At 37.4% G+C, this 23,053-nt stretch overlaps 1 protein-coding gene across 1 annotated transcript in view; it reads left to right on the forward strand.

The window, feature by feature from the left end:
* ROCK1 (Rho associated coiled-coil containing protein kinase 1) overlaps positions 1-23,053 on the forward strand; it is a gene marked incomplete at both ends in the record, with an annotated part of 77,671 nt that overhangs the window by 13,169 nt on the left and 41,449 nt on the right. The window contains 4 exons of the mRNA XM_079533014.1: positions 16,349-16,430; positions 20,161-20,261; positions 21,097-21,234; positions 22,458-22,633. Of these exons, the coding sequence (XP_079389140.1) occupies positions 16,349-16,430; positions 20,161-20,261; positions 21,097-21,234; positions 22,458-22,633 (497 nt within the window). The remainder of the gene's footprint in view (positions 1-16,348; positions 16,431-20,160; positions 20,262-21,096; positions 21,235-22,457; positions 22,634-23,053) is intronic.

A 23,053-nucleotide genomic window follows, 5' to 3' on the forward strand; every position in this document is an offset into this window, starting at 1 on the left:
GGCCTTTGGTGACTTAAGTCAGGGTTTTCCGGTTTTTTAGGCTTTTACTGAGACACTGTTTTCGTTTCTATGTCCTGCTTCTAAAATAAGGAAGTACTAATTTTTCCCAGCTGTAGGTTTGATGGTGCTGAGGCAAGTACTGCCTGTACTCATAGAAGAAGCAGGGAAATTACACTGGTAGTACCATGGTATATTTGAAAATAGATATCAGGTTTCAAGCACCAATATCAAAGACAAAATAAAATCCAGAGACTTTTTAAATCTGAAGGAAGGTGTGAATCTGTTTATAACATACTAATGAAGATGCAGTATTACACTTCACCATTTCAGTAGTTAACTAACCTGAAGCCATTGCTTTCAGATGAAGTATTTTGTGTTAGAGCTGTTCTCTTCAGTTAGCCAGATAAATTGGTAAAAATAATGTATTTGAGTGTAGTTTTGACTGCCAGCCATTGCTTTAATAGAGAAAACTAGTATTTTTGTGTGCTAAACTATGTTATACATGAGCTTAAAATTACTTTGCATTGTTATTATAGAAATAAATGTTTATGATGCCCAAAGGTTTTCCTTGACAGCATGGAAACTGTCCTGTTCATAATCTGGATGTCATTGGTTACAAGCTTTGTGTACATTATGGTAGGGATTCATTGTAATTTTTGGGAAGGGAATTTGGAGACACTAAGCACAAGCCTCAAGAGATATGATGCTTTTTACAGAAGAAGTTCAGTACCACCTGTCTGAGTTGGGTGATGTATATGAAACTGTTAAAATGAAGTTGTATGCATTTTCATCTGCAGTTAAACTGATAAACCATAGCATCCACTGCTCAGTTGATGACGCTCAGTAGAATGATGGGAGGCCATTCCTGTTTGGTATGGTTTCCAGAGGGGTAGGGATCAGTAAAATGTTTTATTCACCTAAATAGTTGTTGAGGGTTGTAATAAAGATTGTAATTAAGTTCATTCTTTTTCCAAAAGAATACTTAGCATCATATTTTGAGTGCTCAGTGTTTTTCTGCTTTAATGAGGTCATGTGCAGCTAGTGCTTGACTTCTTTACTTTTTAAAGTCTGTCTCACAGGTTTCCACAGAAAGTCTTTCTGTGGAAAGCTTCATTAATTACTGGAGATGTTTAAATGCAAGTTGACTAAAAAGAAAAATGTTTGGTATGTTCTTGATTAGCTTTTCTGTATTTATATTAACGGAATGTCATGCATTTTCTTTTAAAATAATAATAATAATAAATCCTGCAAATTCAATTGAATCTTCAGAAGGCTTAGCAGAAATCTTAGTTCCCAATGCTGTGAAATTGGAATTTCCTACTTGAGATGTTGTTAGGAACATTCCCATCATATTTATTTCTATATACTGTGGCGCCATTCACAAAATAGCAAACTTGATGCAAGTAATTCCTTCTGCCAATGTGTAGTTGATTTAATTTTGAAGAGGCATCAAATGCACTGTGATCTCAAGCTTCAGAGAAAACATGCATGCAGTGTTTCACTGTTTGCTCTTCCCTTTCTCTTGACGCTTTGTGACCAAAGCTAGAAAAAAAGTCTTTGAATATCAGGGCAACAGTCTGTTTTCAACAGTGCTAGTTGGTCTGTATGCTTACTGTGTGCACAGTTGTTTGAGGGGACAGCAGAGTGCAGGGTGTGATATGCTAGTCAGCACAATTTTCGTATCGTTCATTTCACAATATCAGATCGTGTCAATGGGGAAAAAACCCAAAACAATCAAAACAAACCCTAAACAACTCCCTGTCCTCCCCACCCTCTCTCCCTGCTCCAACCAACCAAACTGAACAAGGAAAAAAAAAAACCACCAAAACTGAAGGAAACAGTTGATAAATCTGGTGGTATAAGCAGATGGAGGAAACTAAATCACAGAATGCTTACACTTCAGATCTAGTTTCTAAATGAACAAAAAGATGAACTGCTGCAACTATGATGATGAAAAACATTTAGGAAATACCTAACTGGCAACTTTAAATTGAAATTCTCTGAATTCACAAATAAGATGCAGTGGAAAGGTTCTGTAGAGTTAACTGTTTGTCACATTCAGTATGTTTCAATGAAGATGAAGATTGTCTGGGAGGACATTCCTAAGACTTCATCCAGCAAGTTCAGATTTTGCAGTTGGGTTAAGAACACTCCCATGCTGGAGAAATTAGCAAACTGGTCAGGAGCAAGTAGTATTTCTTACATACTCAGTAGCTTTATCTCATGATAGCTTTCTTCCAACTGATAGATGACTTGAGGTGATAAGTTGCTCAACTTGTATAGGTCTTTCCAAATATAGAGTTACCATAGAGCAAAGTTTTCAGTAAAGTAGGTTGTAATCCTCTTTTTCTAAGTATGGTAGTAATAGAAAGAATTAGGATCATAATGTAAGTACACATATCAGTACCAGATTAGTTTCAAGACAGATTTTTCCCAGCAAATCCTTATTCTTGAAGATGCCAGAGGTTTGTTTTAGAATTTCATTTTTACAATCAGATGGGTGTTACAGATCTGCAGCTACAATCCTGAGGTTGGTGGCCATCGAGAGTGAGGCCAAGGCAGTTTTGCTTCAACAGCTTCTTGAATCTCTATTGTAGATCAGTGCCTAGCACTGCTACTGCCCTTGTGCTACATGTAGTTGCTGTAGTATTCAGATGCATGCTTTCTAAAAAGTACCTTTTACAGAATCACAGAATCCAGTCCAACCATCCACCTATCTCCAATAGTTCTCACTAAACCATGTCCCTCAACACGAAATCCTCCAGGGTTGGTGACTCCACCACCTCCCTGTGCAGCCCGTTCCAGTGCCTGACCACTCTTTCAGAAAAGTAGTATTTCCTAATGTCCAGCCTGAATCTCCCCTGGCGCAGCTTGAAGCCATTCCCTCTAGTCCTGTCACCAGTTACACGAGAGAAAAGGCCGACCCCCAGCTCACTGGGGTACTGTGAGAGACAGTGTCAAAGGCCTTGCTGAAGTCTAGGTAGACTACATCAACAGCCTTTCCCTCATCTACCAGATGGGTCACTAGATCGTAGAAGGTCGGGTTGGTCAAGCAGGACCTGCCCTTTGTGAACCCATACTGGCTAGGCCTGGTCCCCCAGTTGACCCCACATGCCGCGTGATCTCCCTCAAGACAATCTGCTCCATAACCTTCCCTGATACTGAAGTCAGGCTAACAGGCCTGTAGTTCCCCGGATCCTCCTTACAACCCTTATAGATGGGAGTCACGCTGGCAAACGTCCTGTCTTCTGGGACTTCACCAGTCAACAAAGAGCACTGATAGATAATGGTGAGCGGCTCAGCTCTCAGCTCCGCCAGTTCCATCAGCACTCTCGGGTGAATCCTGTCCAGCCCCATGGAATTGTGGCAGTCCAGCTGGAGTAGTAGGTCTCTGACTGTGTCCTCCTGAATTGCGGGGGGTTCCGTCTGCACTCCAGTAGAGACTACTAGGTCAGAGAGCAGAGTACCCTGCAGATAACTGGTGTGACCTTTAAAGACAAACGTAAAGAAGGCATTCAGAACCTCTGCCTTTTCCTTATCCTCAGTGGTCACATTCCCAGCCTCATCCAGTAAAGAATGAAGATTCTCCTGAGTCCTCCTCTTACCGTTGATGTGTTTGTAAAAGGGTTTCTTGTTCCTTTTAACCCCAGCGGCCAGGTTGAGTTCAAGCTGGGCTTTCGCCTTTCTGATTTTCTCTCTGCATATCTTAACAACTTCTCTGTACTCCTTCTGAGTCGCCCATCCCTTCTTCCACAGGAGGAACATTTATATGTACATTTTATATGTAGTTTATATATACATATTTATTTGTCAGGGAGCAATATTATGATTAGCAACAAAATAGACTCATTGGAAAGTGCATATCAAATTCTGGCTAATACTGGAATGACTGCTGTCAGTGTTGTTGATGTCTTGGGCATTTTGGCTATTAAAAATCACATCTCTCTAGCACATTCACATTATTGGATGATGTCTGGAACCAGTGAGTCAGACTATGGGATCTTCACAAGACTGTTTTCAGTTGTTAATGTTAACCTTTATGTAAAGAAACAGCATGTGAGAATTTGAAACTGTTCCACTCAGCTCTTTTTCCATTCTCTTCCTCTTGTCTTCTGGACAACAATGAACTTTTCTTTTGGTTTTCAGAAGTTACCTAATTCATAGATGGGTTTGGTTTGACTCCTGATGTTAATATCCAGGCCTTCTCTTATTTCCTTAATAGCAGTATGTTCAAATGAGTTGCAGTCTGGCGTACTGTAAGTGATACGGTCATTTTTGAACCTGCATTTTTGTTGAAGATTCATTTAAAAACAGTTTCTTATACTGGACTGTTATCTTCTAGGATATAGCCAGATTAGGAGGTTTTTCAGTGAAGCAAGATAAACTTTGGCAATTGAGGTTTGTTCTGTTACAGTTTTGTAGGTTGAGAGAGAGATGAAATCATAAGAAAAAAGGATCAGTTCACATCCTTGTGTACATTATGTCCAAATTGGAAGGAGCAAGGGAGAAAGCTCTAAACATTTCAATGCAGTGTAAATGAGAATTGTACATCAGTTTTTTTGGGTATTCTCAAGTGCTGTTTGGGATGTATGTCTGATGTATACAGAACATATATGTGCACATTTCCAGACCTTTCCTAAAGCTTGAGTGATTATGCTTGTTTTTTTTTTTCTTTTTTTTTTTTTTCTTTTTAACTCTTCTAAACTGAATTGCTTGGCTGCATTTCAGAATCTAGTTAACTGTGAATGGCAGTTATTTCCATGCAAGTGCATTTTGTTTGAATACCACAGAAGATTTAATGGTTTTCTTAATTTCTACTTAAGTCTATGGATTCTGAGGTTAGGTAATTATATTCAATTATAAAGTGGCCATGACTGACAGCAAGCATCTGCTTCTAAAATGACTGTGTACGTGTACCTGTTTTCATATAGCTGTTCAGAAGTTGGCTTTGCAGTCCAGCAGGGACTTCTGCCAAGAGAAGTGGAGGAGGCCTGAGGGAAAGTTAATTCTGAATTCAAGGGGATAGTGCTCAGTAAATGATGTTCTGGTGTAATCACTCACTGGTATTTTCTAGTATTTAGGGAATTGGGCTCCTGCTTTGCTTGGTGTCCTACGAAAGCAGATTTTACATGAATCGGAAGGAGCAGATATTACCTGAACTGGCTGGATGTGGCTTTTGCGCCGCTAGTTGTAGCCAGTAGATAATGCAGTGCCCCCTTTCATGTGAATGGTGAGTAGTATGTTTTTCATAGTGTCTAGGAAAGAAATCATCTAGCAGATTGACACAACTCACGCATAGCCTTTCAGTTAGCTTTTGTTTTGTTTGCTTGCTTACTTAGAAAACGTGCTTTCATCAGTTTTGCTCTCTGCTTAAAGAGAAACTAAATGACAGCTACTCCAAACAGTCTGTGAGATGGAGGAGCAGAAGTAATGTTCAAGTGCCCTGTTTCATGACAGGCTTATATGGTGTGACTAAAGTATGGTTTGTCCTCATCTCCTGTTGAGATTAACATAATCAGCCCAAGCTCAGCCTTGCTCCCTTGTAAGGACAGGCAGGAGAGACTTTGACAAGATTCCATGGTAGTGGCAGTGGTCCAGACATCCCTGGCTCTCTCTTCTCTTGGGCTAAGATTTGTTTTCTAAATCTAAAAGAAAATCATGCCTTTGGAGGATATATATTAGTCTATTGCATCCTCTTGGCAGGGCGAATGCTTTTCCCAAGTTCTGAAGTGTTCTGTATATGTGGGGAGAGTAGTACTAAAGAGGAGTTGATGTTGTACACTGGTCTATGATATCAGTGCATCTGGAGCAACATGTTGGAAGAGCTGTTTTTCATCTGTTTCTTAGAATTTTAGTATTTTATTTCCCTCCAATAGCAGTTCTTAAACTCAGTGTAAATACCCAACATAGTAACAGCTGGATTCCAGTATTTTACAATGTTTTGCTGTCTGTCTCTTGGTTGAGCAACCACACTGAAATGTCTTTCTGGCTTGAGCAACTGTACTGAAAATTTCAGGGCATGCTGTCTTTCTTGCTATAAGAAGCTAATGACTTTAGTTTTCCCAAGCATAAATCTCAAGGTTTGAAAGGAATGTAGGAAACTTATTTACAAATCCCTAAACAAGCTTGCAAGCCTAATATATCAGGACCCTTTCTAGATTAGAAATAAGTGTTGGATACAAATGAATTCCTGATACAGCATCTGTTCCTCTAGTTTTCAAAAAGTGAAATTGAAAATCTCAGGTGAAGTGACATATTCTTGCTGTGCTGTGTGTAATAAAACCCCTACTAATTATCACGTGAGAAACTCCAATCTGCAAAAGCCACCCTGAGCTATGGAAGACAGCTTTAGTTCAGGTCTGTAATTACTTGAATGTGCAACCATGTTTTCATGTAGGTTTTAAATTCTTATTGGTTACTCCCCTTTTTAATGTGCAGTCCAAAGCACTTAGGGTTTTTGTCATGACTGCTGTGTTGTCAGAGTGAAAAGTGTTCTGGAGGAAATAGGTCTTAAATAGAGAGCTTGCTAGATTTCTGGCTTTACTGGTGAATGCAGACGCCTTTACCCTTGAAAGCAGTCGCTGTTTGTGACTTGAAAATACACATAAGCATCCAACGTATTTCAAAGATGCATTACTACTTCACTCCTTATGTTACCGTTTGTTTGTTGAGGGGGATTTTGATAAAGTGGGTGTCTTTGTCACTTCTTTCTTAGCTTCTTAATGGCAGTGGTAAGATCATAATTGTAGGTTCTAAATTTTTAACACTTTGGATGCCAGAATCTAGAAGCAATTTCTTCTCAGAAGTGCTTTGTTCAGTATTAGTGGGGCAGATGTCCTAAAAATGTGAAAAGCTTGCTGCCTGCTTTGCTGCTGTCAGTAGCAAAATCCTGTCCATTCTGAAGAATCTCAGTGCTTGGCAGTAGAATTATCTTGCCTCTATCTAAAATAAATCTCATCAAACTTTTATTACCTGAAAACAAAACAAGCCAACTTTAAGATCATTCTTGTAGCTATATTCATCATGGACAAAAAGTGAATATAGAACAGCATTAGTTTTATGTACACGTAAATCTTTCGTTTTCACTGCAGCTGGAGTTTTTCTACTATTGATAGGTGAAAAAAAAGCCCGTGGACTTTGTGGGTGTTTGCATTATAAAGCTGTGTAGTGATGCACAAATTCTTAAGTAGCGCTCAGTCCTTGTTGAGTTGCATATTTCAAATATCTGTGTGACGTGTGATCGCTTGTGATGGAATGCCTACTGCAGAAATGGAGATAGAGCTCTGACAGGGGTCGTACAACCACAGAAGCTTCCCAAAGCTGATGCTCTCAGGGAGTTGTGCTCAACTTTCCTCCCTTTTGCAGTCCGTGTGACAGCAGAGGACACCATATAATTCTACAGATCACGGTTTCAGTTTCCAGAAAGTATTTTTGGCATAATTCTCTCTTTAACCTCTTAATAGGAAAACTGTTTTGACTTATTGTAGAGTTTTAGGAAAGAATCTTTGTAATATGTTGAGCTAAAAGATCTAAGGTTGTTTTGCGTATTAAATACCTCTTACACGTTACATTTCTTCTTATGGACGTGTTGGTACCCTGCTAGCTCTCATCCTGTCCAGCTGGCTGAAGTTAGCTTCTGAAGGCTGACTGCATGGATACCTGCCTGGAAAAAGCTTGAAGAGGCAAACTGTGGTTGGTTTCCCAAGCAACAGTTGCAGAGGGGGATGTTTCCTTTGCTATAAATGTCACTGTTTCATAGTGGTGTTGTACTGTTGCTTTCCCTTGACTGAAGTTGTTTGTTACCTTTGGACTTCTGAACTGATACAGGCACAGTTTATCCTTCCATATCTCTGGCTTATCAGTTGTGTTTACTGTTTTATTGAAGGATAGTTGTGTACCAGTGTTTCTATCTGCATTGTTTTTATCCATCCTACTTTTGCTTTCTAATGAGTGTTTCTCAGACTGTTTACTCTGTTATTCTGAATTGGTAGCTGTGTGTGTGTTCAAACGGGCTGTACAAGCAGAAGCAGTAGATCTGTGTGCTGCCTGTGGATGAGTGTCCTCTGAAGATAACTAAGAGTACTGTAGACATCTCAACTTTTGCTGATGTATTTTGCAGGTGAGATTTAGTTTCCGCCCCCAGGTTACTTTACATTTGAGATGCAGGAACAGGGCTTGTGGTATATTTTCAGCAAACAGGCTAACTTGCATAACTCAGAAGGATGTGAGGTCACTTCCCAAGGTATTTCTGTGGCTGCTGTGGTTTCAGGGAGCTCCAGACCTGTGAGGCACTTCTATTGCTTAGTGCTGGAGCTGCTGCACAGCGTTGGATCCATGGTGGTGTGAATGCCAGTCAGACCTTTAACTATAATATGCTTTAAGTGTATTTGTGCTCAGCACATTCAATATAGTTTTATTGGAAAGGGCAGTTTTAAGAAGCTGTGCTTACACATTATTTGATCCTAGTGGGAATTCAAATACAGCTTGGTTAAATCATATAAACCTAGTGTATACCATCTCTTTTTATTTTCTGCACATGGAGATGAGTCAGGAAACCAGTGTAGCCTTCCAGATAGTTATGCAGCTCTTTTCTTCTGCATGTAAGGTGTCTTCTGGATGGCAGCACATACTGTGCACTGTACTGAAGCACTGTAGATTGTAAAAGAGCATACCACAGCATAGCAACTCATGCAAGTGAACTTCTTTAAGGGAAATCAGCGACAGCTGTCAAGACACCTCTCTTGTTACAAAATGAAATAATATAATTTGACTTAACAGCAATTAGTTTTTACTGCTTTCATTCATCTCTTCTGTCTGCTTCCAAACACACGTTGCACTTATTTCTGCATAAATCTGACTGAAATATGTTCTTGGTGATATTTTGGTGTCTGTATATGTATTTTCTTCATCTTCCCTGAAAACACTGTTCTCTCGTTTTATAGCTGTTCTTAAAGGTATCAGATTAACCGAACTTTATTAAGGTGATATATTGAAGTAGTAAAATACCAGTGTATTAAATTTAAGCTTGGATTTAATAAATATTAATCACACTATAATTTCCTACCGTAGTGAAATTAGCGCTGTTGTAGTGTTAGAGGTTTTTGTTGGCAGGGACAACAAAACCTCTGAAATGTGTAGAACCCAAAATATGTCTGAAATGTGAGGACCCCGAAGTACTGCATGCTTTTGAAAGAGCAGTACAGCTTGTGTCTGCCTGTCTGTCGTCCTCTGCTGAAGATTTTCTTCTGTATGAGTATGGGTGCTAAAAAGACTGTTACCAATTAAGTACTTACATTTGCATATAACTATACAAAGTTGAGTTACAAGTAAAACTTGAAACTATTTATGGAAAAAATCTTTAAAACCCTGTGATGAAGGCAATAACTGTTATTGCTTTCAATACCCTCGACTTGAGGTTTCAGGATCTTACTACTGAGATTTTAAATCTTTACTGAGTTAAACTCCTTACTTATTGGGAAAAAATTTCTTTGTGAAAGACTTAAATTTATGAAAGCTCAGTGAATGCTGCAAGATACAAAGAAGTAATGAGCTCTGTAGTGTTGTAGATGCCAGCAACAAGAAGGTGCCATGAATCAAGTGCCTTGTACTCAAGCTCATGTCAGTTTGTGTACTTTGCCTAGTCTAACAGTGTAATGAAAATTCTTAAGTGAAGTGTCTTAACTCTGTGTACATTCACTTGTCTACTTTGAAGATGAAGTACTAAATTGCAGTTCCGTGTTCTCTGGGCAGCAATGTAAACAAATAAGATTAATTTAAAACTGTATGGTCTTTTACATACTTAATTAGAGGTGGGTAAATGCAGTCCTATTGGCCTGAAAGTTGGCTTTCGAAGAATATTGCCTGAAACTAGTAGGTTATAAAGGTCTGTGTGAAAAATACATTAAAAAAAAATAAAAGTGGAGAGGAAATAATGTTGGGCATGAGAAGAATGGAAAGCTTTGTGTCTTTCCTTATCAACACAGTTGGCAGCAGGATGTTTCACAAAACAGTAGGGGAGCTCAAAGATGGCTCCAAGGCTTTCTAAAGGGCTGAAGAAACATCAAGTATGCAGAGCTAAGCCTTGTAACGGGGTCTGCCTGCTAATCATGGGGTGTTAAGGATGTTTGGAGAGGATAACTCATTCCTAATGCTTTTTTCATGCAAAGCAAAAGCATAACTGAAGCCATGAAAAAAATGGGAAATTTCTGTATCACAGATAGAATGGGGTCATTTAGGTTGGAAGGGGACTCTGCAGCTTGTCTTGTCCAGCGTCCCATCACAAGCAGAGTCAGCTGGAACAGGCTGCCTGGGATCATGCCCAGTTAGATTCTCAGTATCTCTGCGGGGATATTGGGCAACCTGTTCCAGTGTTTGACCACACTTACAGGTGTGTTTTATCACTAATTTTTCTTCAGATGAAATCTCATGTTTTAATTTCTTTGCCTCCTGCCCTGTCAGTGGATACCACTATTGGTCTTTCTCTTTTTCATCCCCTTCTGTTTCATACACGTGGATAAGATCTTCATGAGCCTTCATTTCTCTGGCTCTCTCTCTCTCAGCCTCTCAGTACAGTGCGTTAGTCACCTATATGGCCTTCTTCTGGATTTGCTCTCTCTGGAGGGCCCCAGAACTGGGTTCAGCAGTGCAGGTGTGACTTCACCAGAGCTGAGCGGTGGGCAGGGATCACCTCTCCTGTCCTGGTGGCAATGCTGTAGGTATCACAGCCCAGGGTGCTAGTGGCTGCCTTGTAGCTGGTCAGTGCTCAGCACGTACCGGTGGCAGGAGCATTTCCTCCCCAGGTGTGGGACTTGGCATCTGCCTGTGCTGAAGTTCACAAGACTGCCAATTTATCCAGCCTTTCCAGGTCCCTTTAACAATACAAAGATCTGATGATGCAGTTCAGAGAAACATGTTTTTTCTTTCCCTGTGGAGTCGAGTTACTACTTTTTGTGCAAGTTTGCAGGTAGGATATAAAAACTCACTTCTCCCGCTACTGTCCCTATTGACATTTCAGCACAGATCATGTATATACATTTTGTAATGTAGGACATGTTGAAAAATTATGATGGACCCACGAGGATAAAGTTCAGTCAGATTTGTTGGTTTAAAGTATGGGAGGAAGCTCTAGTACTATAGAAATAAACAGGAAAATAGTTACAATGTGGGGAACTAAAATATGGATGGTGAGAGTTGTTTGCTCTGAAGACTTACTGTGCTCTCTCCAAAAAAGGAAAAGTAGCAAAGACTGTAAAATTGGATAACTGCCAGTCAGTCTGAGGAATGCAACTTTTGTATGCTGATAACACTCACTAGGTTTCTTAGTTGTCTGAATGATAGATATCAAGCAACAGTTGTCTCAGTAGCTGTCCTTCATCTGGGTTTATTCATTTTTTTTTTGTCACACGCTTCCATTAGGTACGTAGTAATAAAATGTGTATGAAGTTAAATAATAATAAAAATTAGAAATAATCCTGTGGCCGTATCCTGATAATGTAGGTCATGTATGTTTGACTTTATATCACTTAAATGTGGTGACAGTGTGTTTTGCCACATTGGATTTGCTTGATGGAGTTTGAGTTATTTTAACACTAAATTTCACTGTAAAAATTGCATTAAAGTTTATTTCTTATGTCTGAATAAAAACAGTATTACAGATACTGTAATGAGTTCTGAGGTTAAGGAGTGTTTTTACAAAGTGAGACAGCTCACTGCAGTCATGGTGGGAGTGATAGCTTGATTTGGGAACGCTTTGGGATGAGGTCAAAACTTTGTGAGTAGAGCAGTACCAGCTGACGTGGGACTGCTTACTGCAGGAAACAAACGCACTGTGAAGGAATCTTAATGAAAAGACATTCATAATACATATTAATGTATTGAAATTCAATTATGAATTATCGAATTATGAAATTCAAAGCTAATAAAATATGTAATTAATATGTATGCTAATGATACATGTTATTGTTTTCTATATGTATAGAAAAACTGAATGGAAAGTAAAGAAATCTGTCTGCATGCCTCTTAATGAAAATGCATGCAGGATTTTTCATACTGGAGTCCTTCCTTAGAGCGTTCTAGAAAAGATCTTTGTACAAATTGACAAAAAAAAAACCAAACAAACTGAGACTGGTTAATATTTATCCATCTCTTTTTTTTTTTCTTTTTTTTTTTTTTTGCTTGATGGTGACTCATTAAGACATGGAGCATTTTTGTGTGTAACCTTTCTGTTTTTCTACATTGCTATTTAAAACTGTTTCAACAGCAGTAAGGAAGATGTTGAACGTATAACATTTTTTCTTCTTTCCTTGAAATAAAAAAAACAACTTGGGGGGAATGCAGGAGCACCCAGCCCCAGCAACAGAACAAATGAGCCCGTGTGTGTTAAGATGGGGAGCACCTTAACTCCTGTTTGTGGAAGAAAGTCATATTTTGCAGACCTACCATAGGTCCTTGAGGGGATTAGCGAGTATGAGGCAAACAAAAAACATTTGATAAAGCTCTTCATTTCAGATTTTTATCAAAAATAAGTTGCTCTCGGATGGGGTTGTTTGTGGATGAGTGAATAAATTAAGAGTTGGCCATTGGCTCACTCAACAGAGAGATCAGTAATGGTGTATAACAGGCTTGTGGTATTTCTCAGAAATAAGTGATCCAAAGTGGTGAATAATGAGGGGATTTATGCTAAAAGGGTAGTGAAAACTTAAAGCAGAACAAAGAAAAAGTCATTATTTGCTGGTGCCTGGATGGTTAAAAGTAGTAGGTGAAATTCAGCATGGGAGGATAAACTCTGATCTTTGTTGAGTGTTGAACTAGATTTGGCTTATAGTACCTGGTTGCATAAAAGAATCAGTGCAGTGCACAGTGGCAGTCCGAATTACTCAGATAATGCAGTTATTAACTTAGTGAAGAGCAGAAACAGGAGATACTGTGCTGTAGTTTATGCTTTTGGAGTGAACACAACTGAAATAGTATTTATGGTTTTCCCTCCAGTTCAAAAAGGGAGGATGAAAAACAAAACATTGGGTGATGGTGGGACTTGAAATACATTTCATACAAGGATAATTGGAAAAGAAAAGGCTGAAGGGGAAATGATGGAAGTGTGTGAAATTGAGGTGGAGGAGCTGGGTAGTCATCATTACTTCTGTGGCTGAGACGTGGTGACAAAATACATAAAATGAAGTATGCTTTCATGTACCCTTTAGGGTGTGGAGTTATTTATGTGATGCTGTAACTGCTAAACACTTAGATAGAGCAATGAGGGAAAAATTACTGAAGACAATTGTAGTTTGCTATTAAATACAGCAATACAATTTCTGACGTATACCAAAAAGGCATTGCCATATGCTGGACTTGTTCATGTCCTCTCTCCTAGACATCCTTGTCCTCCTCTTTGGAGACAGTATTTGAGTTCAGAGCGGCCTTCCAGTTGACTCTCTTAGAGCTTAGGTTTAGTTGAAAACACCTCCAGGCTGTAAATGTTGGTGAGATGTACTGGCTGTGCTGTGTTTAAAGATATGTATCGAAACCGGGTTTTTCCCATTGGTATGGTTTCAATATCACGAAAACATCTTGTTTATTTTAATAAACAGCATCTGATTACTGTAATTGAAGAGGAGGAGATGTGGCTCCCATAGGTCTTGAAGGAAAGATATTCCTTCCTGTCTGTATCAGGTAGGGGTCAGGTGGCACATTGAGCAAGATGGAAACAGGAGAGCCAAGTTCTCTTTGCAGTTATCAGCAATAATGGTTGTGTCTCCTTTCACTTGACCTTGTTTCTCCAGTTCTCGCTGTAACTCTGTCCTATGTTCCTGTCTCCGTCACCTGTGCCTCTTCTGCTGAGCTTTGCCTTCTCCCTGCCTGCTTCTCCCTGTTCCTTCTCCAGCAGTAGCACTTGAAATAGCTCTTAGTTCTCTGGATGTTGTAGCAAAGGGGGGGTTGCTGTTAAAGAGACTGTTGTAAGAAGCTGCTTGTCTCCAACACCTTTAGGTGTCCCTTGTGTGATTTTGAAGTGTGATTTGACGTGAACATGAGATCATCAAGTAGTTTGAATTTGTCTTGCAAAGTTTATTTTTTTTTAAGTGCTTTACTTGAGAGAGTTCACTCAAAGATCTGAAAGGGAATATTTCCGTGGTTCACTCTGACTTAAACAATTCTGAAAGTTTGCTGTGGCTTGTTAAATGTGAATTCCCCACTCTCGTCTTGACTTTGGAACTTTGTTAAAAGGCACACACACACCTGACAGACCAATGAAGCTGTGACACTTTGAATACTTAGCAATTTTTTTTTCTGGGTAAAGTCATATTTTAATTTAGAATGAAAAAAGTCATGATACAAATTAAGACTGATGTTAAAAATGTGTAAATATTTCCATTAATCTTAGCTTCTTGTAGTCACTTTTTAAAGTTCTCGTGCCCCAGAAGGAAAAAAATGAAGTGTGTCAATACTTAGTTGGTTTCTCTCCCGAAGCTACCAAAAAGGTGAAATTCTCTGGTGGTTTTTCTGGGTGTTTACTGTGCATCTTTGAAAAAGGCATCTTTTAGTAGGATACAAAGTATTTCTGACCAAGTTGCATTTGATCTAGTGCTGTTTCCCAATCTGGTTGGAGTCCAAGCTGTAATTGGCGTCCTACTCTCTTGTTTATATTTCTGATCCATTAGTATGTCTTTGTGGTGGTTGTTTGCTTTCCTTTCTTCTCATCAGTATAAGTTCAAAACAACGGGCCTTTAATACACTCAAGATGCAAAAGCTGACTTTAAGGGCTGTGAAAATATTGTGATTATTGATTTGACTATTTGTTTGTTCTCATTGTAATGCTTCTTAGAGTTCCAGCTAAGCCATTCTTATGGAGAGCTAACTTAACCTAGCAATGTTTCAATGAAATTAACAAAATGAATAGCGTCCAGCCTTTAATATAGCTCTGATTAGCCTTGTATTTTTAGTTCCTTACCCATGGTTTTGAATACCATCATGATTTTACTGCTTGCTTTCATTACGTCTGAGATATTTCTATCTCAGTAAATTTAAAATGAGGATTGCAAGCCTATAAATAGTTTAGATAGGTAGTGTTTGGTTTGCATAGCTTATAAACTCTTATAGACTGATGGGAATAAACAGGTTGGAATTTGATGTGAGGAACCAAAGGCAATTTTTTAATATACATCAAACACATTTTTCTAATAAATATTCTTGTAAAGTAAGCTTTCAGAAAGCTTGCTCTGTAGTATTTCTTCAAGCAGAGTTACCTGAGGGATGAAGCAGTTAGAACTGATGGATCAACTTTCAATCATGTATCACATAATTGCATAGAAGTAAACAACAGCCAAACCCAGGTTTGATCAGATCCAAACTGATCAGTTCAAAGATGTCTGATCTAGGAGCTTACTCCAGCAGGTCAGTAGTAGGTGGTGTGGGCATGTAGGTGGCAGTAGGACACGTAAGTAGCAGTACTTTCCTGGCACGCTTTGCTTGCACCCAGTGGTTTGTATTCCATGGCTTTCCTATCCATCGGCTTTCTTGTTACCTAGCTGGTGAGTGCTACATGTGTAATTCACAAGATCTTCCTAGAATACTTGATTGTTTTTCATTAGATGCTGGATCTGTGGTTTTCAGCCAACACATTTTTGTTCAGTTTTTCTCTGAGGAGGTGTAAACCACCAAAGCGTAATACATGCCTGTTGTAAAATTAAGACCATAAACTTTAAGACAAAGTTTATGGCACTTAACAAGACCTTTAAAATGTAGGATTTATTTATTTATTTATTTATTTATTTGGTTCATGGCAATGTATTTGGTGAAAAATCAGTGAAATTGCATTTGTTCACAAAATTAAATTTGCACCTCGTAAATATCTTCATTGCTGTGATTAAAAAAGATGGAGAGGTTTGGGTGGACTCTTGGAATTAACCTTTTTTCCTGTTGCCATTCAGTGATTAGGTGCTTGCTGCATGGTATGTTGTCATTTCTTAACATTGATCAACCTCATTAGAACGTTCATAGTTCTAATGAAGGTTTTCTAAACATGAAAACCTTAAAAAAATGTAAGGTTTTCATGTTTAGAAAAAAAACAGTACTACTGTAAATGTGGTGCTAATGAAGATGAGTAATTTGTACAAGTGTATTTGTTTTGAGATGAACAAAGATTAAGTTTCAACCCTGGCCATTGGAAGAGGAATAACAGCTATTTTGTTTGTCCTTTAGAGATGTGCAGTAGCTAATTGAATCATTAAGTAAATGTGAATAATTTTGTTTGTATGGAAAATCGATAAGAACAGCCATTTTAATCTCATCTCTCTGACTAGCAGAATGTCTATTTTCCCAAACATTTAATTTTGCTTTTATTGTTTTTCTTCAGGATGGATTAGATGCTTTGGTGTATGACTTGGATTTTCCTGCCTTGCGAAAAAACAAAAACATTGATAACTTCTTAAACAGGTGTAAGTATTTAATATTGTGTTGTGTTACTAACTAACTGGGATTAGAAATACCGACTGAAATAAAAGAATTTGTTGTTGCATCTTGAAATCCTTTGAGAAGTCCTTAGAAATTTTGGGCGCAAGGTGTTCTAATAGTCACATTTGTTTATTTACCAGTCAGTACTGACACAGTTACCAGTAGAAATCTAATCCCCAGCAAATGAATGTTCAAGTTTGCTAATGTAAGTGATGTTGTACTCAGTGTCACAGAACCTTTAAAGGGAAAGGCCTGTTTCTTTGTTCTTGGCAACCTTTTGGATTCCTGTAGCTTGCTGTGTAATATCATGTACTAATGTACTTAAAGCAATTAGCAGTAAAATGACGTAATGTGTGCAGTGTCAAGAAATCATACTGAAGTGTTCACTGACAGACTGGAGCATTTGTTCCATATTACAAAAGGTCTCTTTACTCTATCCAATACTCTATAGATGCTGTATTTACATATTCATCAGTTTAGAATTATTTTTTTTATATATATGCACAATTTTTTAGGTCACCATGGTAGCTTCCTTGATTTTTAAAGGAATTAGCAGGTAAAAAATAATCCGTTTTATTATCTAGACAGAAAAAAGAAAAGGGAAGAAAATGTTATAAACATTTTGTTGTTTTTTTTTTCTTATTTTACAACTGGGAGATAGCAGTGCCCTATTACACTTTCTTGTTAATTCTGTTCCCTGTTGGGTTTTTTTGGAAAGAATTTCAAAATTCACATACCTTCAGGTTAATTTTACTCTTATCATAGAATCACAAGGCTGGAAAGCACCTATAGATCATCTAGTCCAACCATCCTCCTATCAACATTACTGCCCATTAAGCTACTAAACCATATCTTGTAGCTCCTCATCCAGATGCTGCTTGATCACTGCCAGGGCTGGCAACTCCACCACCTCCCTGGGCAGCCATTCCAGTGCCTGACCACTCTCCAAGAGATAAAGTTTTTCCTCATGTCTAACCTAAACCTCCTCTGGTACAATTGTGGCCATTTCCTCAGGTCCTGTTTGTTGCCTGGGAGAAGAGGCCAAACCCCTCCTCATCACAACCTTCTTTCAAGAAGTTGTAGAGTGCAATGAGGTCTCCTCTGAGCCTCCTCTTCTCCAGACTAAACAATCCCAGCTCTCTCAGCTGCTTCTCTACTTGTGCTGTAAACCCCTCACTCCTTAGGAAATCATATTATTTATCATATTGCTCTCTATTTTTTCACAACAAGATATCCTTCTCAGTAATAATATTCTTAATGAATAATGTTGATTCTACTGATAGAAGTATTGCCTGCTTTTCATATCTAAAAGCAAAATAAAACAAAAAAAGCACATCATTTAAGAGCAAAGTCTTTTACAGTTTACCAAACAGATAAATTCAGGAAATGATGGCAGAGGTCTTTCCTGATTCTAGACATACTGCTGCCTGTGAATAGAATGGGCAAAGCTTAGAATTAAATTAAGTTTTATTAGATTTTTACAAGCTTAAACATTGTAATTGAATGTTGTAATAACCAACTTTTATGACAAATGCAAAGTAATTTCATTAAAATAACCTGATTTTTGTCTTTGCTTCATTGAAATTGGTTTAAGTCACAATAATGAATGGGTGGATTTCATTTTATTTCCTATCTGTGCCAGTGTAAGCCCATTTGATGTGGTCTGTGGTTCAGCATGCAAGTCAGGCACTCCAGCAACCAGCTTACATCTAATGTTAAACTTCTCACAGTTCAAGCTATGTTTGAGTTTGTACACATTGTTATGCACACATATTGTATACTCAGTTATTTGCAGAGAAGGTGTGGTGAAACTGCTGGAGAAAGGAGAAGTTGGATTAGGCAAAGGAAATTCTTATTTCAAAACATAATTTGAATGCAGTTTTTAAGAATAGTGAAGTTGTCAGAAAGTTTCAGAAGATCTTCGCTTTAGCATTTGGGGATGAGTGAAGGAAAGGAAAATGTCTGTTCACGGTCTGAGAATGAGTGTCTTGTAGGTGTAAATTATTCTGTGTAAAATGTAACCTGAAGGAATTTAAGGGTAGAGAACAGACCAAATTATTTCAGCTTCAGACTGCTTTTAGAGATGTAATTTTGCTGTCATTGCTGGAATATGAAAACAAGCTGTGCGCCTGTGAGCAGTGACCTTAAAGGGAATGGTGAAATCTAGTTTACCTCAAAATTCTGAGTTAAATAAACAAACAAACTCCTTTATGTAACCTACGACATGCAGGCACGTTTTATTGATTAATAGAAAACCATTAAAAAGTATCTTTTTGCAGTATTAGCTATCCAAATAGTTTACTCCATTATTGTACAACTTCATTGTGGTCATTTACATTACAAATAAAGTCAGAGCTTGCTTTATTTTCTAGAGAACATGCTGTTAGGAGATGCTTAGACAGTAAGTTAACAGTCATTGGAAAATCATTGTCATGTACTGGATGATCTTGAAGGTCTTTTCCAGCCTCAGTGATTCTATGATTCTGTAAGAATTGCTGCACTTCAGTTCTCTGCAGTCCCACCCATCTGCTGCCATAGGTCAGTTTTTGCCATTTGCAAATAAGGCAATGCATTTTATTTTAAATTACTGAATATTTTGATCCTTGTATGAAATATTTTGTCAGAATTTACAGTTTGAACATAGTTTGTTGAAATCAGCTGTGGTCACATTGCATTGTAAGGGATGGCTCCACCATAGTGGTTTGATAGAATATTTATTCAAACAAAACTGCATTTGTTCCTGTGGAATAATAAAATCTTGATTTAATTGCACATATGCCACTTTTGTTTTAGGTAATGGTAGTGTATGCTGCAATCAAATAGTAGTTTTCTATTGTCTGCCAAGTCTTTTTTTTTAACATGAACTATAGAATTGACATTTCTCTTTTCTCTTCCCTTGTATTTCTTTCCAAGCTTTGCTGTTAGGTCTAGAATATTTTTGAAAGTAAAATGATGTTGTATAACTTGTTTTATTAGAAGTATTTTAGTATCTGTTCCTTCTTTTTAGAAATACTGAAACTTGAAGCTTTTCCATGTAATCTCATGCCAGTGTTGACCCACATGGATTAAAATAGACCGTTATAATCTTTGACCAAATTTGGAATTAGAATATCTGCCCACTGGGAGTTGGTAAATTATTGTAGTTTATAGAATGACAGGTTTATATAAATAATTACCATGATTCCCACTGCGTGTTTTAAATTAAAATCTTCTTTTTACAGTAAAATGAATAATGAAAGTGCAGAATTCTGAAAGGTTTTTAAAAATAGTTTAAGTGTCTCTTATGTATACTTAATAACATTTTCTCAGATGTATTGCATAGTTATCCAGAAATAGTCTTTTAAAACCAATCTACTTCCAAGCAAGATCATGCTGGATATGAGATTTTCGCATAGCTGCTTTTTTTTTTTTTTTTTTTTTTTTTTAAATATAATTATTTAGAAAAAAATATTTAGAAAAAAAATGCCAAGTGAAGGATGTCCAGTAACTTGAGTGTACCATCATTCTTGTATTATGTTTATGTCAGGTTTGGTTACTACTGTAATGAGAGTGAGGTCATGCATTCTGCAGAGAAGTTTCCAATAGGGAAGTAGGTTAAAATCCAAATCCCCTCTTTAAGGAGTTTATCTTTCAATAATGTTGAAAAATTAAAATAAGAGGTGAATGAGTTTAATCAGTTTGATGCATATGAAATGTGAATTTTCTTTCATGTAGATAAAGACACAGTAAATAAAATGAGGGATCTGCGGATGAAAGCTGAAGACTATGAAGTGGTGAAGGTCATTGGCAGAGGGGCATTTGGGGAAGTTCAGCTGGTAAGTTCTGTCGCTGTACGTTTGAATGTCTTCTGTAGCATTTGCTGATGCATCTGTTTCTGAATGCAGAGTTCAGAAGATGAAATTACATATTACATATATATGTTATATATGCATTATGTTATACATTATATATTATATATGGAAATACATATTTCTGTATCTCCCTATCTATTTCTTTTTATCCCATGGAAATGTTTTTGAGAATTTCTGTACTCTCAATCTGCATCTGTTTTGCACTGTAAGTCATACTTCTATTAAAAAGTGGAATATACATTACTCATAATCCACAAAATCAGTCTTTGCTGGTGTATTTATGGATGCTCAAACAGTTCTTCAGGACTCAAAGAATTTCTGCCAGTTCAGGGCTTACAACTGGAGTTTTGTGGAAGTTTTTCACAGATGAGAGGAGATGTGTGCTGCTGATGTTACATCAGCAACTAGACTTGTTTGTGCTGCTTTATTAAACTGAGAATTGGTGGTAGAAACTAGACATAAGCAGCAATTTTATGTTTGCTAATGATCTCTACAAATGCTAATTGTCTTACTAGATTTTAAAAGGTGCCTCCACCTCTTTTAGAGATATTCACCTGCAAGACGTAAAACGATTGTTATGCCTTTGGATGCTGTAGGATAGTTCTAGCAAGTATTTAAAGAGCAATGTCAGAAAGTGCCATCTAATTGTTTTGTAGGTGTAGAATATGTAATTTTCTGTGAAAGCATGATGGGTCGTATGAAATCTATTAAATAGAGTGAAGCATGAAAAGTATCCAGTTATATTCTTCCTGTATTAATGTGGGAAACTAATGTATTTTGTATGTAACTCTTGTCATAGGTAAGGCATAAATCATCAAGAAGAGTGTATGCTATGAAACTTCTGAGCAAATTTGAGATGATAAAAAGATCAGATTCTGCGTTCTTCTGGGAAGAAAGGGATATTATGGCTTTTGCTAATAGTCCCTGGGTTGTTCAGGTATAGTGAGATTCCTTTAAAAAACATTATTGGTGTAGAACAGTTCCATTATAGTGCTGCATGAGTTGTATTTTCATGGTTTAGCTTTTTAAATTCCCTTCTTTGTTACGCTGATCTCTTGGAGAAATACATCACTTACAACAGGAATGCTGTTTGCAACAAATAGCATGTATTGCATTTCGTTGAGAACTGCTTTGCTTTAACAATTGCAAGATAAGCTATTCAGCTTATTCTTAGAACTCTTTGCCAGATAGAAGTTAAAACTGGTGAGCCCGCTCCATAATAATTCTTTGAAGCAGCCCATGTAACAGAAATATGCGTAAGATGTAGCTTCTGCATATTCCATTTTCTGTATGTATTTGCCTGCTCTGGTTATGTTTTCCTCATTTCAGTGTTATTACAGTGTTTGGAGAGGCAGTGCTGCCTTTGAAGTTAATACGGAGGATGCCTGAAGCTATCATCATACGTTTGTGTGTGCATGTTAACACATTCGTTTAAACTGTTCTTACCCTTAAGCATGCAAATTCTTTTGTTAAGTTAGAATTAAACAAAATCATTCAAGAGTAACCTAAAAGTCATACAAGTTTTACCGCAGTCAAACAGGCAACTACATCACTGTCTGTCTAGGAGTGATTGTCCAACAGAATATTTTATGATTTTCTGAAAGGTTTAAGGAGTCATATTTAAATCTGCGTTCACTAATTGTGTTGAACAGAGCATCAACTACTGTAAGGGAAGTTCTGCTTTTTTTGGTTGTTTTAAATTTGGATTCACTTTCTAAACAATGGATACACTGACAATAGAATAATAAATATTTAGTGATAACACAAACAGAATCAGGAAGGTGCTTGCAGTACAGTAGTTTCATGTTTACATATTTGTCAGTTGTCATTCCAGGGAGAAAGGAAGCATTACGTTCTATTATGCAATGAACTCTCTTTGGAATTATCTCAATATTTATTGCACCAGATTGTGATCTGGAAGCAGAACTCTACTGCTTACGTAGTAATATAAAAGAATGAAAAATCTGGCAGAAATTAACTTGAGATTAAGATCTTTTCAGAAAGTCTACTGGATGGTGAAAAGCTACTGCAGTAGTTCTAGCAATTCCATTACTCAGTTGACTTAGTCAGGTGGCACAAGAATTCCAGGGTTTTCCAACTAGCAAAAATGAAAGATATCTGAAACATTCAGTGACTTGTTCTTTTATTTTCTTTTTACAGTTATTTTATGCATTCCAAGATGATCGTTACCTTTACATGGTCATGGAATACATGCCTGGTGGAGACCTTGTGAATTTAATGAGTAACTATGATGTTCCTGAGAAATGGGCAAGATTTTATACTGCTGAAGTTGTTCTTGCATTAGATGCAATTCACTCAATGGGCTTTATACACAGGTGAAAAAAAAGAATTGTTTACATACTGTTTTAATTCTGTCAGTATTTAATTGTTTAAGATAGTTTTAAAATTGCTAACGTTCCTTCTTTACTATTGTTTCAACGTTATTCTGTATAACAACTGCAAAAATTCTTGCTACCAGAAATTACAGATCTGAGGTGATACAGTCAAAATAAAGTTTTTCAGTTCCTCTGTTCAGAGAATAATAAAATTGTCCCACTTTACCAAGAGATGCAGACCTAAAGTGACATGAATAAGTTGACCCTAAATTAATTCATTTAACTTGGTCTAGTGGTTAGGTTGACATTTAACCCAGTCTCATAGCAGGGGGATTGAAACCAGATGATCACTGTGGTCCTTTTTAACGCAGGCCATTCTGTGATTCTATGGTTTTATGATTAGCTTCATGAGAGAAAGTT

The sequence above is a fragment of the Tetrao urogallus genome (assembly GCF_951394365.1).
Source record: "Tetrao urogallus genome assembly, chromosome: 3".
Classification (NCBI taxonomy): Eukaryota; Metazoa; Chordata; class Aves; order Galliformes; family Phasianidae; genus Tetrao; species Tetrao urogallus.